This window comes from Pan troglodytes, chromosome 13, assembly GCF_028858775.2.
Source record: "Pan troglodytes isolate AG18354 chromosome 13, NHGRI_mPanTro3-v2.0_pri, whole genome shotgun sequence".
In the NCBI taxonomy this organism is placed as follows: Eukaryota; Metazoa; Chordata; class Mammalia; order Primates; family Hominidae; genus Pan; species Pan troglodytes.
This window is the reverse complement of record NC_072411.2, coordinates 50,911,339-50,926,973: the sequence shown is the minus strand read 5'-3', so window position 1 is coordinate 50,926,973 and position 15,635 is coordinate 50,911,339. Positions and strand designations below refer to the sequence as shown.

General features: G+C 45.5%; 1 protein-coding gene across 1 annotated transcript in view; it reads right to left on the bottom strand.

The window, feature by feature from the left end:
• The window catches only part of KIF5C (kinesin family member 5C), a 151,360-nt gene extending 138,581 nt beyond the window's left edge, over positions 1-12,779 (bottom strand). The window contains exon 1 of the mRNA XM_009443445.4: positions 12,263-12,779. Within this exon, the coding sequence (XP_009441720.2) occupies positions 12,263-12,388 (126 nt within the window). The 5' untranslated portion in view covers positions 12,389-12,779. The remainder of the gene's footprint in view (positions 1-12,262) is intronic.
• Positions 12,780-15,635: the final 2,856 nt, after the last annotated feature.

The following is a 15,635-nucleotide window of genomic DNA, read 5'->3' as shown; positions in this document are numbered from 1 at the left end:
CTCAGAGACCAGGCGCCCGTGTCGCCTCTGGGGGTTCTCAATGTCACCCACTACGAATGCATCTCAAACCCGCTGCCGCAAATGGCTTGCACGTACTTAATTGCTGCGGTGCTCAGCGGGGACCCGCAGGGTCGCAGCCCTTGCTGCGGGGGTAAGGGGTAGTGATAGGGGCGGGGAGGGTCCAGCCTCCAGCACACATTCTTTTTCGCATCTTTCCTCAACAACATTCAAAACGCAAACATGTAAAGCAGCTACGGAGAAGTGCAAAGTAACCGAAGCGGACTACTAGCGTGGGGAGGGCGGGAAGGGGGCGTAGGGTGAAAAACTACCTACTGGGTACTATGGTCCCTGCCTGGGTGCAAGATACCCAAGTAACAAACCTGCACATGTACCCCCTCCATCGAAAATGGAAGTTGAATTAAAAAAAAAAAAAAAAAAGCAAATTTTACATTTTCTAAGCAGATTCCTACCCCAGCTTCAAAGTAAGAATCAAATTGTCCCTCTGCCTGAGGTTTCCCTGAATAGAATCGAATGTGCTTTCTCTGTTTGGCTCCACCCATGTCTTCTTTCCACTTGTCTTTGGGCACTGATACGAAGCGATTTTTTAAAATTTGCTTTCCCCCAATTGGACTTAGGTTATTGATAGCGGGGATCTTGTCTTATCATAGTAAATCCATGATGCTTAGTACTGAGCTTAGCACACAATAGACTCTCCATATATCAAAGTGAAACTGAAATAAAGGCAAAAAAAAAAATCAGAATATCATATCTAAATGTTAGAGCCGTGCTGTCCAAGAAAAATACAATGCCAACCACAAATGTGAGCCACACATGTAATTTTAAATTTTCTAGCAGCCTCATTAAAAGAAGTACAAAGAAAGAGGTGAAATTCATTTTATTAATGACTTACTTAACCTAACATATCCAAAATACTATCATTTCAACATGTAATGAATATTTTTAAATATTAGTAAAATATTTTACTTTTTGTGTACTAAGTCTTTGAAATTTGATGCCTATTTTATACCTACTGCTTATCCCAATTTGACTACCTACATTACCGGTGCCCAGTAGTCACGTGCAGCTACCATTTGGACAGCGCAATGTTACTAAGGAAGTAGCTATCAAAGAGGTGTATATTTTCCACCTTTCAAACTCTTTTGGATAAATGTCTAGACCAGAAAACATTGTTTCAAATAGATCCTCAAGCCAGTCTTTACCAAGAGCCATATTTATTAAGAAAATTTTAACAAACACATGAGCAAGCAAGTGCTGTTACTCTAGGATATATCCTAGGGGAGTCTGGGTGTTTTTTCTCCCGCTTATTTGAACAGATAATTAGCAGGTTGTGTTTTTTAGTGAAGTAATTAATTATTCTGGAACAGCTAACTACTTCCTTCCCTTCTAAAGTCTACTTTACAACAAATATCATATAAACAAACAATTAGTAGTTAGAGGGGTTTGATGCTATCATGATGACATTAGTACCAGGGACCCAGTGCCAGAAGCCTCCCCTAACAGCCTCTTCCATGCTGGGTGGGCAAGTCTGATCTACACAAGAATAGCGATACTCCAGGTATCCAAGCACCACCTAGGTAGGTCACCCAAACCTGTCATCCCAATACGGAAGCTGGCCAAAGACCCAGGTGAGGAGGCTTATGTGGAGTCTTCCCATTTCCTTACCTTCCCACCCAATATCCTACAGCCTAACCTATTCTAAATCTTAAGACCAGCCCAGTTGGGCCTGAATCTGTGGAGCCAGCTGAACTTATCCCCTCAGCAGCACTCAGAGGGGAGAGAAAAAAGTCGGCCCTGGAAGCCATCCCACGAAACCAGACCCTACAGAGGTCAGCCTGTCACAGAGGGCAGATGCAGGAAGGAACTGACAGCCTCACTCGGGATCCTGCCCACCAGGAACCAGGACTGGGAGAGGTTTGGATACTGACCAGATTGGCATTTGTCCCTGTCTATGGGACAAGAGGTGGCTGTAAAAGGGGAACAAAAGTCCCTTCCCCCATGACTATCCAAAGTTTCTAATATCGATGGAGTTGTTATGTGCCCAGATTCCCAGGTGAAAATCAATAATCTCTTAGGAGTGAGGTGCCAGACAGGTTGTTCAGAGAAAAACTATGATATAATCTCCTCAGAGAATTGAAGCCGACTGCTTGGCAAAATAAGACCTGGAAATGGGAGAGACCAGTAAAAGAGTAAGCCTGACAAAGGAAGAGTCCCACCATGTGTCAATACAGAATTGTGTAACGAACATCTTCAAATAAAATGCTTCTAAAATACTATTAGTGATCTGCAGCTCTTAAGAACATACCCTGCAGCCAAAGATGCTAAAGGCATAAATCACCGGGGTTTGTTTTTTATTTGCACTTTTCCTCCAACTCCATCTCCCTTCAAAAGTTTTTCTTTAATGAGAAGAGGAATATGAAACATAAAAAGAGAACTACAAACCTTTTTCGTTAAAATACTGTGTTGTGCTGAATTCTGCTCTCACATATATGCTTTCTCTTCAGCTCTGTGGACGTATTTTCCAGCGTTCAGTTCACATCAAGGATGGGTATGCACTGGCGGAAAAGGTAATATGCAATACACCTAGACACACTTAAGAGGATTGCTCCAAATGTAGTTGATGGCGATCTAATAAGACAGGGTTCTGAAGACAAATGAGACGCATTTGCCTGTTTCCCTGACGCTTACACAAGCTAAGGCAAGGTGAAGCAGCAGCAGGGAGAAGGCCACAGAGCAGGAAGCTCTTTAAATAGCTTTCCAGGTGACCCTGACACACTGGCACTGGTGGATTACAAAGGATAATTGGGATATGACCGGGCCGGGCACGGTGGCTCACGCCTATAATCCTAGCACTTTGGGAGGCCAAGGCAGGTGGATTGCTCGAGCTCAGGAGTTTGAATCCAGCCTGGGCAACATGGTGAAACCCCGTCTCTACTAAAATACAAAAAATTAGTCAAGCATGATGGCACGCGCCTGTAATCCCAGCTACTAGGGAGGCTGAGAATTGCTTGAACCTGGGAGGCGGAGGTTGCAGTGAGTGGAGGCGGAGGTTGCAGTGAGCCAAGATCGTGCCATTGCACTCCAGCCTGGGAGACAGAGCGAGACTCCGTCTCAAAAAAAAAAAAAAAAAAAAAAAACAATTAGGACATGGCCATTGTGAGGGGGGATAGGCTGGGAATCTTGGTTAGCCCTGATGGCCCCGTGTGTGCTTCTACCACCATACCTGACTCTACACTAGACAAGTCTATCATGGCAAAAGGCTCCTCTTGTTTCAAGGTCAACATGTATGAGCATTTCTTTCTCCTCGCTGGAAATGAACAGTACCTAGCCTTCTGATTTGAACAAACCAACTGCAAGAAGAAAAGTAGAACTGCCTGGGTATTTGATAGTAAGGAATTACTGTTAATATTTTATGTGTGATAGTCTTATTGTGGTTATGTTAAAAATAAAGAGATACATATTGAAGTTTGTGGATCAAAAGATATGAGATGTTAAGATTTCGCTTTAAAGCAATCTAGTGAGGTTGGGGAGAAAGGTTAGGAGAGTATACAAAAAATAAGATTGGCCATTTGCTGATCATGGTTAAAACTGGTTGATAAGTACTTTTTTAATTCTTTCTACTTTGGTGTATGTTTGAAATTTTATATAATAAATTTTCTAAAAGAGTCTAGGAATCAAGCGGGGAGAGAAAAAGCAGTCCTGTCTAAGGCTTCTCTGAGGGGGCTGTTTTTTTCCTTTCTCAGCTTACCATTGCCCAGAAGATATCACAGGCCATTCAATGTGAGCGCCAAGAAGAAAGGGTATATCCATCCTATTTTTCTCTAAGACTACAATCTTGGCCTCTGTCTCTGTCTGCCTCCAGAGAGAGATTTAGCTTTTGATCACCTCCAACAAACAACATCCTTTAGGATATTGAAACTGACAAGAGACAGCCTACAAAATCCTATGGTTTACATTATAAGTCTGAAGGCATTGCCATGTTCCGGATCTGGGGGTTAACAGTGCCTGACGAAGCACATACCCTCGGTAAGAATTTAATTTAGCTCGAATATGAAGGGATGCTTTATGAGACAAACTGGCAGCAGTTCCCTGGGGTGAGCAGAGAAGTGAGACTATAAAACAGAAGACAATTTGCTATTTCTAAATTGCTCCCTCTCAAAAACTGTGGTGGGTGTCTTAAAATCATCTCGTATATCCTTTTACCCAGTAATCTCAATTCTAGGAATGTATTCTAACAAAATAATTGGGCAAGTCCACAAGGAGGTATGTGGACTACTGTTTATATCGTGCCTTTGTTTATAATAGGAAAAAAAACCAACAGAAAAACAAAGGTCCATCAGTAGGAAATAAAGTATTGATTAGGCATATAATGAAATTATATGCAACTTTTAGAATGCTGAAAAAGTATAGTACATTAGACTTCAGACATCAGCATTTAGTTTAGTATACTATACTATTAAGTAAAACAGTTTTAAAGTAGATTTTATAAAATATCTTTGTTTTAAAACAAAGTGTGTTGTAAGAATAGAAAAGAACTAGAATATACAATAAAATGTTAATTATCGTGTTTTCTGGTTAGTAAAATTAAATGTAATTTTTTTTTTTTTTTTGAGACAGAGTCTCGTTCTTTCGCCCAGGCTGGAGTGCAGTGGCACCATCTCAGCTCACTGCAAGCTCCACCTCCCAGGTTCACGCCATTCTCCTGCCTCAGCCTCCCAAGTAGCTGGGACTACAGGTGCCCGCCACCATGCCTGGCTAATTTTTTTGTATTTTTAGTAGAGACAGGGTTTCACCATGTTAGCCAGGATGGTCTCGATCTCCTGACCTCATGATCCACCCACCTCAGCCTCCCAAAGTGCTGGGATTACAGGTGTGAGCCACTGCGCCTGGCCAAAATGTAATTTTTACCTTCTTTATGATTTTTTGCATGGTCTAAATTTTCTTCACTGAGCAGGCAACATATTGGGACCCCCACATACACAAAAAGAAGCTATTTTAAGAGAATAATAACAAAACCATAAAGATGTCTAAAGGAGGAAAGACAAATTGCCAGAGCTGGACAGAGGTCAAAGTGACAATCCAAGCAAATAACCCCAAACTCTGACAGCCAAGGAGGGTCAGCACCCTTTCACTTTTTTCAAAAGACGTCTTATACTGAGCAACTACTCTGTTCTAGGCCTTGTTCCGGGTCTTGGAGACAGAAATAAATGGGACACAATTTCCTGCCCTCAAGGTTTTCAGCCTAATTGGAGGAAAGGACAGATTTACCAAATAAATGAAATGCTCTACTGGGGAAGGGCAAAGTACAGTGATGCTTAGGGGGAAGGGGCTGATTCCACCTGGCTGGCAGAATGGGGAGAGAGGGGCTGATCAGAAAAAGTGTCAGAGCAGGTATTGTGGGCTGAGAGTCTAAAGGCGAATGGATGCCCTTCCAAAGCTCACAGGCCATGCAGGTGAGCTTTGAGGATAGTCTCCCCAGGCATTTGGGTTGATGTGAGCAGCTGAGGGAAAAGGGATGGGCACTGAGCAGCCTAGTCTTCTTGAGGGGGAACAGAAGCACAGATGAAATATGGGGTGAGGGGTAAGGCTAGGGAGTAGGCAGGCCCGCAGTATGGAGGGCCTGGAATGCCCCTACTGAAGCATCTGATTTCCAACCTGAGGGCACAGGGGAACCTCTGAAGGGTCTGCACCTTCCCAAGATTAATCAGCCGGACAACAGTGTAGAGAACTAAGCACTACTGGGCCTTATCTGGATGCCTGCCGTGGACTAGCCACTGGGCTTAGCACACAACGGCCCTAGACAGTGGAGAGTGTTGTTATCTCTATTTTACAGGTGAGAAAACTGGAACTCAGCGTGGTTTAGGAATTTGCCCAAGTTCTCACAGATAAGAAGTGGCAGAGCTCAGAGTTCATCCTGGCTATCTGACTCACCCTCAGGTTCGGTGCTGTGAAGACGCTACGGTGAATCTAAAATAGTTTTCTCCCGAGTTCTCCATGATATTTACAAACAACCTCAAACTCAACCACTCAATTCCTACTAAGAGGAACTTGGTTGACGTGCAGCAAATGGGTTATGGGGAGAGCTTTCTCAGCCACAAAATTAGAACTTTATGAAAAAAAACCTGGGAGAAAGTAAGGTGAGACTGGATCTGTCAAGGGGCTTTATTTTTTTGAACTCAAGAGAAACCATTAGGGAGTAGGCAATTTGTTTTTGCTTTGTTTTACATAAGTAGACACAGGTGGGAAACCTGAGGTAAGGACTAAAGGGAAATCAAAGGTAGGGGGAGGTTTCCAACTGTGAATGGGAAGAAGAGCTGAGAATGGAAAACATCATTAAATAGGGGAGTCGGGCCAGACAAGCACAGGTGAGGCAGAGGGAAGTCTCCAGTGATACCCAAGTTATTTACAGAAATGCAGAAATTGGCATTTATGGAGTCTTGATTTCAGGCAGGGAAAGGGGGGAAAAAAACCTTCAGTCAAGATACATTTACTAAGCAACTACACAACTACAGTAAAGGAGACAAAAATTTAATTAAAAAAAGAAAAAAAAAGCTACATGGGAAGATATACACACGCACACGCACACACAAACATGCATGATCACAAAGGAACAGCTAACGTAGTCTAGAGCTAAATGAAATATGAGTTTTGCCTTCAAGGATAGTTAGAAATACCAGAAATAGATGAAAACAGTGGGTATTCCAACCAGGAGAATGGGGTGAACAAATGCCTAAGAAATGGTAATGCAAGAAGGGTTTTCAGGGGATAGCCAGAAGAGGGCACTAATTTGTGGGGCCAAAGCTAATGTTGACATGAGGAAGGTCACCAAGGGAACAGGAGACATAGGAGGTAATCAGCGCCTATTGAGCATTTTCTCTGTGCCAGACACTCTCTCACCACTTCATTTCATTTCATCCAAATGACCCTGTGAGGTAAGTAATTATTATCTGCACTTTCAATACAAGAAAACTCATGCCCAGGAAAGCTCAGCAACTTGAAAAAAAAAAAAAAAAAAAAAAAAACTAGGGTTTTTTTTAGCTAGTGAATCTACACTCGGTTTTGTCTCACCCTTCCTGCTACCTCTACCCACCCCATTCACTGACTGTGTGCCTACTGTGAATAGTGAGTGGCCTCAGTGACACACGCCAGATTACAGCTCTCTATGATGTTCCCTCAGTCCATGATTTCACAGGGTACATGTGAAGGAAACCACTAACCCATTTCAGGTGATATAAACATCTCTGAATTTAGGGCACAGAGGAATGAAGAACTGATACATCCTGACACTACTAGACGAGAATGCACTTAGACAAAGTGACTAAATAAACTTACTTTGGTTTAAAATGTTACTGCTTTTAGATGGAAATGCAAATTGGTACAACCACTTTAGAAAACAGTTTGGCAGTTTCTTACAGAGTTAACCGTATGGTTACTTTACAACCCAGCAATCCCATTCCTGGGTATTTACCCAAGAGAAATAAAAATGTATACTCACACAGAACCTATATGCAAAGGTTTATAGCAGCTTTATTCATAATCATACCAAACTGGAAACAAGCCGAGCATGGTGGCTCATGCCTGTAATCCCAGCACTTTGGGAGGCCAAGGCAGGTGGATCACCTGAAGTCAGGAGTTCAAGACCAGCCTGGCCAACATGGTGAAACCCCATTTCTACTAAAAATACAAAAATTAGCTGAGTGTGGTGGCACACGCCTGTAGTCCCAGCTACCTGGGAGGCTGAGGCAGGAGAATTGCTTGAACCCAGGAGGCAGAGGTTGCGATAAGCCAGAGTCACACCACTGCACTCCAGCCTGGGTGACAGAGCAAGACTCAGTCTCAAAGAAAAAAAAAAAGTGGTATTACTGCGTGTAAATTTGAAAAAATTGTTTTAATGTTATTGCTTTGGAAGACCACTACTGTGGAAAGAAGAAAAGTTTTAAGGTGTAGCTGTACTTCTTCACTTAATCTCTAAAATCCTAACTCAGGCTTGGATTTGGTCTCCAGGCCCCTTCCCCATCCATCTACTGCCAAGAAATAATCTAAGCTTCTGAAGACTGGGGCCACTTTCCAGCTCAGGGTTTGTGGCTGATGTTTTGCTCTGGCTCTTAGGCCATAACTTATGTTCCCTCCGGAGGAAGCACTCATCTTTAACAAGACCTGCTTTCTCAGGACTGCAAACAAGAGAAAAGCCCAATAAGAGGAATGTGAAGTGTGAAAATCCATTTCAAAGAACTTTACTGAGAACTCACCATGTCAGAGAGCTTCCATTAATACAGTTGCTTCAAAACCAATAGGCAGAACCCAAAGTAATGGATGACTCACCAGGACTTTTAGCAGCTAATGGAGTACTCTGAGAAATGCTGTAAATCCAATATTTTTGCTGAAAAATTAATGTGTTATGGGAGGGAGCCTCTTTTCAAATCACTTACCCACCCCCACCCTCTACTTCTAGTTCACCATCAGCATCTTTAGCTCTTCTAATTTTTGCCAAAGCTGAATGCAGTTCTTTCCCAATTTTCTTATATCATTTTAAGTATTATATATTCTATCTTACCAGGCCCACTCAGAGAAACAGCACTTATCTTTAAAATTATTTTTTAACTACTCCCCACAGCCTACAGCCAATAAAAACTCTGTAAACTATGTTAAATATACCAAAGTAAAGTTTCCAGAATTCACAAAGAGATCGATAAATATTTACTAAGTGCCTTCTACAGACAAAGCCCTGGGACGTATAAAGGAGCAAAATATGCACAGTTCTTGTCTCTAAACATGGCTTACAATGTCATTAGGCATATGACCAAAGCTAATAATAATCCAAGGCAAAAAACTTAGGAGATCATATACAAAACAAATGCTATAGGAGTTCAAAGTGGGGAAAGATTGTGGCTGGTGTGGTCAGGGAAAGACAGCTTTGCACAAAGCTGAAAAACTGCAGGAGTGATGGAGAACATTTCTCCCAGAGAGGACATTTTCATAAAAGAGAAATCTAGAAACTCCACCTGTAAAATCTCTTTCTTGGAATATATCTCCATAACAAACAGAACTTTAAGGGGAAGAATGACCCCGGTTTCAAAAACACAAAGAATTTCTGGGATTCTGAATTTGGACTAACAGATAACTCCACCAAAATTCATTCTTTACTTGTCTCTGTTTGAAGGTGACATATTTCTGGATGATCTGGGCTTCTTTGGTCATCCACAGTCTGTGCCCCTAGAACTAAGGAAGGTTGTGTACATCTCAGACAGTTTTCACTTGCAACTGAGCCAGGTCAGCCGGCTCCAACTGAATTGACTTGGGACCATTCTACTCGTTGCCTAGGGCATGATACAGACTGCCAGAACCCTCATTTCCTTTAGTGCCACATTATCAATTAGGAATGGGAAGGATCCTGGCACATGCCAACCCAACTCCCAAACCCTTCAGTATCTGGCAGTCTTCTATTCTGTACATGCACTCACCAAAAGATACATAAACGAATGTTCATAGCAGCACTAGCCATATTAGCCCCAAACCGGAAACTAGCCAAATATCCATCAACAGTCAGTAGACAAATTGTAGTATATTCATATCATGGAATACTACAAAACAATGAGGATGAATTTGACAAGCATAACACTTAATCCCAAGAAACCACACACAAAAGAGAACATACTCTATGGTTTTATGTAATATAAAGTTAAAAAGAAACAAGCAAACTAATAGCATCAGAAGTGAGAATCGTGGTTACCCTGAAGCAGGGGGATTTAGGGACTGGAAGGGCCACAAGGGGGATTTCTAGGGTCCCAAAATGTCTGTTTCTTAGTCTGTGAGGTGGTTACAGGGAGCATTTACTTTATGAAAAGTCATCCAACTGTATACTTATGATAACAGTTTTCTATATGAATGCTTCATTTCAATAAAAAGTTTACCTTAGAAAAACTGAAAACTGTTGTATTAAAGGATTATAGTAGGATGAGCAAAACTTACTTTACAGTTGAAAAGCAATGTGTATATTCACATCTATGATTTTTATTTAAACTTCTTATTTAATATGGTGACTTGGTTTTAATTTGTTTAGCCACTAATATGTTTATTTAGATAAGGAAATATATACTCATAGCAATGTCATATTAAAGAAGGATAATTCTAAAATTAAGGATCTCTGCCTTGCATACAGGTCAAGGAAGATGATTTATTACTTCACTTCATTGGTTCTGGGAGAAGAAGAGGAGGAGAAGGGAGAGGGGAGAGGGGAAAGGGGATGGGGGAGGAGGGAGGAGGGGAGAAGAAAAACTTCTTCAGGCTCTTCAAAACCTCTGGGGAAAAAAATAGGGTTGCCAGAACATGTTCCAGTACTGCACAATTATTTGTTTAAAAATTGTTACAAGCCAAGGGGCAGGGACTAGATGTCCCCAGTAACTCCCACTCTATCTAAACCACAGCCTGGCTCAGAAAGTAGCAGATCAGGCTGTAGGCAGATACTGGCTGAGAGCTGTAAACCAAATAAGTCACTAACTGCCCCAGGTACTGCCTATGTATATGTCACTAACACTTATCTGCCATTAACTGCAGAATTTCCTTCCTCATCAATAATCGTAGCTTATATCTTCTCTGCAAGTTTAACACTAAACAGAGAGAAAACCCCGCTTTCCTGCCCTCATAGGTCAGCTCGCAGAATGATCGCCCATCCACACAGCGTTTGGAGGTCAGACGTTCCTGATGACTGTGAAAATGGGGAGGTGAGAAGAGGTCGTCAAAGGGAGCAGCCTTTTAAAGCCAGGTACAGGTTAAAGCCCTGAGGCCAGAGCCTTGCCCAGGCTCCTCCAGCGTGGAGAGCTCCCGCCTTACGGTACAGCTGGCACCTGCTGGTCCCCAGGGCCCTTCGCTGCGACTGCGGCAGACAACCTTGGCAAAGATGCTGGGGACCGCCCGGGCTGGAAAACGTCGGCCTCTGGCGCTTGAGAAAGGCCAGGCGGACTCCTGCAATACCCTCGGTAAACTGTCACCTGTCAATCACTTGACCTAAATACACCAGCCACTGGAGGAAGGGGAGGAGGGGGTTAGTCGGAGCATGCTCAGTGATCAGGATGACATCACTTAATCAATGCTGGGGACGGGAAGGCTGCATCAGCAGCCTGGAGCAGGCTGCCAGGAACGTGTCAGCGGGGACCGGGAGGCTCCCATTAACTCGGTCCCTCCCCACGCGGCTCGCATACAAAGGGGGCACCATCAGCCACACACGCTACGGACAGCGGGCGGGGAAGGGGCGGGGGACCGAGCTGGTTTGTTTCATCTGACAGATTCCTTTAAGAACTAAAATCCATTGGTGTTCCCTCCCCCTACCAGCAGCCCCAGCTGCAGAGAGGGAGCTAAGTAGGGGGAGGGGGTGGGGGAGAAAAGGTGGGGAAGGGAGATAGAGAGGGAGGGGGGTCCGAGCCGCACGAAGTAACTTCTGCTCTTGGCACAGGGGGCTACTGCGCTCTGAGCCCCCTCGCCCCACAGATGTGGACACAGCCTCCTCTCCACCCAGCGTGAGGCGCATCAGAGGGTCTGCAGACATGGGAGGGAGGTCATCCCAGAGGGGAGGGATCAAGCCGGGACTCCACATCCAGGGCAGCCAGGCGTGAGAGGAAGCGGGAGACACACCAGGCCTCCAGGGGACACCGAGGCCACCAGTACTCCCCCAACCCTCCGCCTTCCGCGCGCGGAGCCAGGTGTAACACCGCGGGGAGCCGCGTCTACACTGCCGCGGGAGCTCCGAGACGCGGCTAGAAATTTTCCTGTACCCCTTTTTCTTTCTTTTTTGCTAAGGTCGTGAGAAGAAGAGGCAAGGCGTTTGGTAAATCGAATTGATTGATGCCCAGAAGCATTTGCGGGTTGCAGAGCTCACACTTTAAAGGGGGCCTGGGCACCCGGCTTGAGGGTCACCCGAACACACTACCCACGCGGCGAGGCGAGCGTGGGGAACAATGGGCCCACCCGGGCCCCCACCCGGCTAACAATGGCGGCGCCGAGCCCGTCTTCGCCCCCCACCCCCACCCCCGCCACCCCCGCCCGGCCCGCCGCTCCCGGCCGCCTCTCCACCCGCCCGGGAGGGAACCATAGTGCGCGGGGCGAGGGGTCTCTGGTCAGGTCCACCCGAGAGGCCAGCCCCGCGGGAATGTCCGAGGGGGCGGCCTAAACACCTCCGCTGCGTCTGGGGCGTCGGGGCGCCGAGCTGCGGCGCGGAGCAGCAGGGAAGGCAGACGCCCCAGCCACTTACCCCGATCACCACGGTCTCATCGCCTTTAAATTTGGGGATGAATTTGTCCCCGCGGAGGATCTCCGCTTCGTTGAGGGGCCGGAACCGGCACATCACTTTGATGCTGCATTCGGCTGGATCCGCCATCTCGGCCGGCGGTAGGGAGGGGGCAAGGGGATGGGTGGGGGGCCGGGGCCGGGAACGACGAGGGAGGAGGCCGCGAGCTGCACCGCCCACAGCTAGGCCGCCTCCTGCAGCCTCCGACGACGCTTCTCAGCAGGTCATCGCGAGCCCGGCCGGCTGAGCAGCCCCGGCCGCTCCGAGCCCGGGAAGGTGGGCAGCTTCTCCGCTCCGGCCCCTCCGGCTGCAGACCGGCCTGCCCTGGCCCTGCCCCGCCCCTGCCCAGCGCCCCCCGGCCCACCTGCCCGCGACCACGCGGCGGGCGGAGGAGGCGATGCGCAGGGAGCGAGCCTCGCCCGGCTCAGACCTCCCGGGCTCCTGCGCGCTCAGCCATCCTGCATCAGCACCAGCGCGCTCTGCCGCCTTGCGACCCGCCCCTCCGCCCCTCCGCCCCGCCCTCCTCTGGCCCGCCCCGGGACGGTGACGTCACCGTCGAGGTCCGCCCGGCCCCCGCCCGACTCCGAGCGCTGCGCATCCCGGGACTTGTAGTCACTCTACCTGCCGGGGGAAGGACAGGATGCGACCTCCAAGAGCCTGCAAGTCCGGTCTGGCTGCCCAAGCCAGGAACCGGATGGAGGTCATATCCAATATTTCCGGTTAAAATCTCTAGATAACTAGGTCTGGATCATCCTGATCCCAAAAGAAAATCACTTGGGAAACAGCTCCCAATAGCCCCTGGGTTTCATCCTTCAACTTCTACCACTAGATAAGGATGGATGTCTGTTCAGAGTTTGGGTTTGATTGGCCTTGGTTTAGGTTGGCATCTAGTGCTAAACCAATCAACCAGAATCAGGGATTTTGTAAGATTATGGAGGAATCCCTTGGTGGGAAGGTTCCCAAAAGAAGAGGGATGGTATTCCCAGGCATGGTGCCGGGCTGGCAGAACAACTGAGTGTCCACTCTATTTTTCCAGAACTTCCTTTTCCTCTAAGACCTAGCTCAACCCTCCTTCCTCAGACTTTCCCAGCTCACTAAACACCTATAAAGAGTTGGTGGCCCTCCTTGATGTTCCCCTAATCTCCTGTGCCTGTCTCTAGCACTGCACTTGGGTGGTGATATCTGCTTGATATCTTTGTGTCTGTAGCATCTAGCACATAGTGGGCAGCATACTGAATAAGGATTCTACCCTAGGAAGAAGCAATGCATGAGTGTGAATCCCACCTCAGCCACTTACTAGATGTATGACCCACGGGCGGAGGAAATTAAGAAGTCTTAATTTCCTTAAGACTCAGTTTCCTCATCTCTGTCATTGGATTAATATCATCTTGTGATTTCTGGGGGAATTAAAAGAAAGATGCTTTTAAAGCACCTAGCACGGTGCCTGACATGTATATAGGATAAGCTCTTGAAAGTTAGATGTTATTGGGTGCTGAACAAATGATCATAAAACAAATAAGTTAGTTAATTTTAGGAACACATCTGTTGCTTAAATTCGGGTAATACCTGAAAATACAAGTGTTCTCTGCCTAGCTCAGAGGACAGACCTACTAAAATCAACTTTTATAAACCCTTGTAAGTAGTACCAGTTCTATTTCATCTCCTCATGTGCAGTGGAAGTAGATTAAAAAGACCCAGGTGCCACCTTCTCATCTGTTTTTAAATTAAGTAATTCTCAGGCTCTGGCTCAGAGACCCATCATCTTAAATGGTCAACTTCATAATATACTAGAGAGGACAATCCAATTCTCAGTTTCCCTGAGCCCACCAGAAGATGCCCAGAACCTTGCATACACTGGTTTATCTAAGGAGGTCAGGATTATCTCAAGTGGACAGAGACGTATCTGTGTGTCACTGTGTTCAGTCATCATTCATTCGTTCATCTGTTCATTCATCAGCTATTAACTGAGCAAATGGCATTTGCTGTCACTCTGTAAACTTAGATTTATTAAGTGAACCCTTTTCAAGGGAGATACCGTAGGACCTCTCATTTGAAGGGAGGTTGCAAAATAAGTCATCGCCCTCAGGCAGCTTAGAAACTAGTGGGAGTACAGAGGATGAAGTTCTCAGTGTTGTCTGAGAAGGCTTAATATAGGAAACGGGCTAAGTAGGATTCAAAACAATTGAAAAGGGACACCAAAAGATAGGTAACAGGCCGGGCGCCATGGCTCACGCATGTTAATCCCAGCACTTTGGGAGGCTGAGATGGGTGGATCACTTGAGGTCAGGAGTTTGAGACCAGCCTGACCAACCTGGTGAAACCTGGTCTCTACTAAGAATACAAAAATTAGCCAGGCATGGTGGCACGTGCCTGTAATTCCAGCTAATCTGGCGACTGAGGCAGAAGAATCACTTGAACCCAGGAGGCAGAGATTGCAGTGAGCCAGGATTGTGCCTCTGCACTCCAACCTGGGCGACAGAGTGAGTCTCCATCTCAGGGAAAAAAAAAAAAAAAAAGATAGGTAACAGAAGAAAAAACAGATAAATTTAACTACATCAAAATTAAAACTTTTGCACATCAAAGGATGCTATCAACAGAGTGAGAAGGCAACTCATGAAATGGGGAAAAATTTGCAAATAATACATCTGCTAAGGAGTTAATATACAGAATATATAAAGAATACCTATAACTCACAACCAAAAAAAAAATTTTTTCAATGGGCAAAGGATGATGAGCTGGGCTGGATTCTATCTTGGTAGCCAAGGCTAATTCTCCCTCGAGTTCTTGGGAGATGGGCCTTTGGCAAGAAGGCTGGTGTTAGTGAAGCGCACCCGACGCCATGGAAAAAACTACTTTTAAGGAAATATAGCATCTATCGTGAACGTGGAAAAGTAAAGATAATTCACCATGCCTGCTGTGGCTTTAGTTCCTAAAGAACTCTACCTGAGTTCTTCACTAAAAGACCTCAATAAGAAGACAGAAGTTAAACCAGAGAAAATAAGCACAAAGAGGATTATGTCCATTCAATACTTGGAACTGCAAACATCAAAAAAGCCATTGAAGAAGCTGAAAGACTCTCTGACAGCCTTAAACTAAGACATAAAGAAGCTGAAGTCCGGAAATAATTTGAGGAAAAGGACAGGCAGAAGGAAGCACAGCAACTACAACAAAAAAAGGCAGGAAACAGGAAGAGAGGATGGTGGCACATTGGCTAAAGTTTCTTTGGAGAATGCATTGTATTCCAAAGACAAAACCCAAAAGAGCAATGGTGAAAAGTGTGAAAAAATGTGAGACCAAAGAGAAAGGAGCAATTACAACAAAGGAACTATACACAATG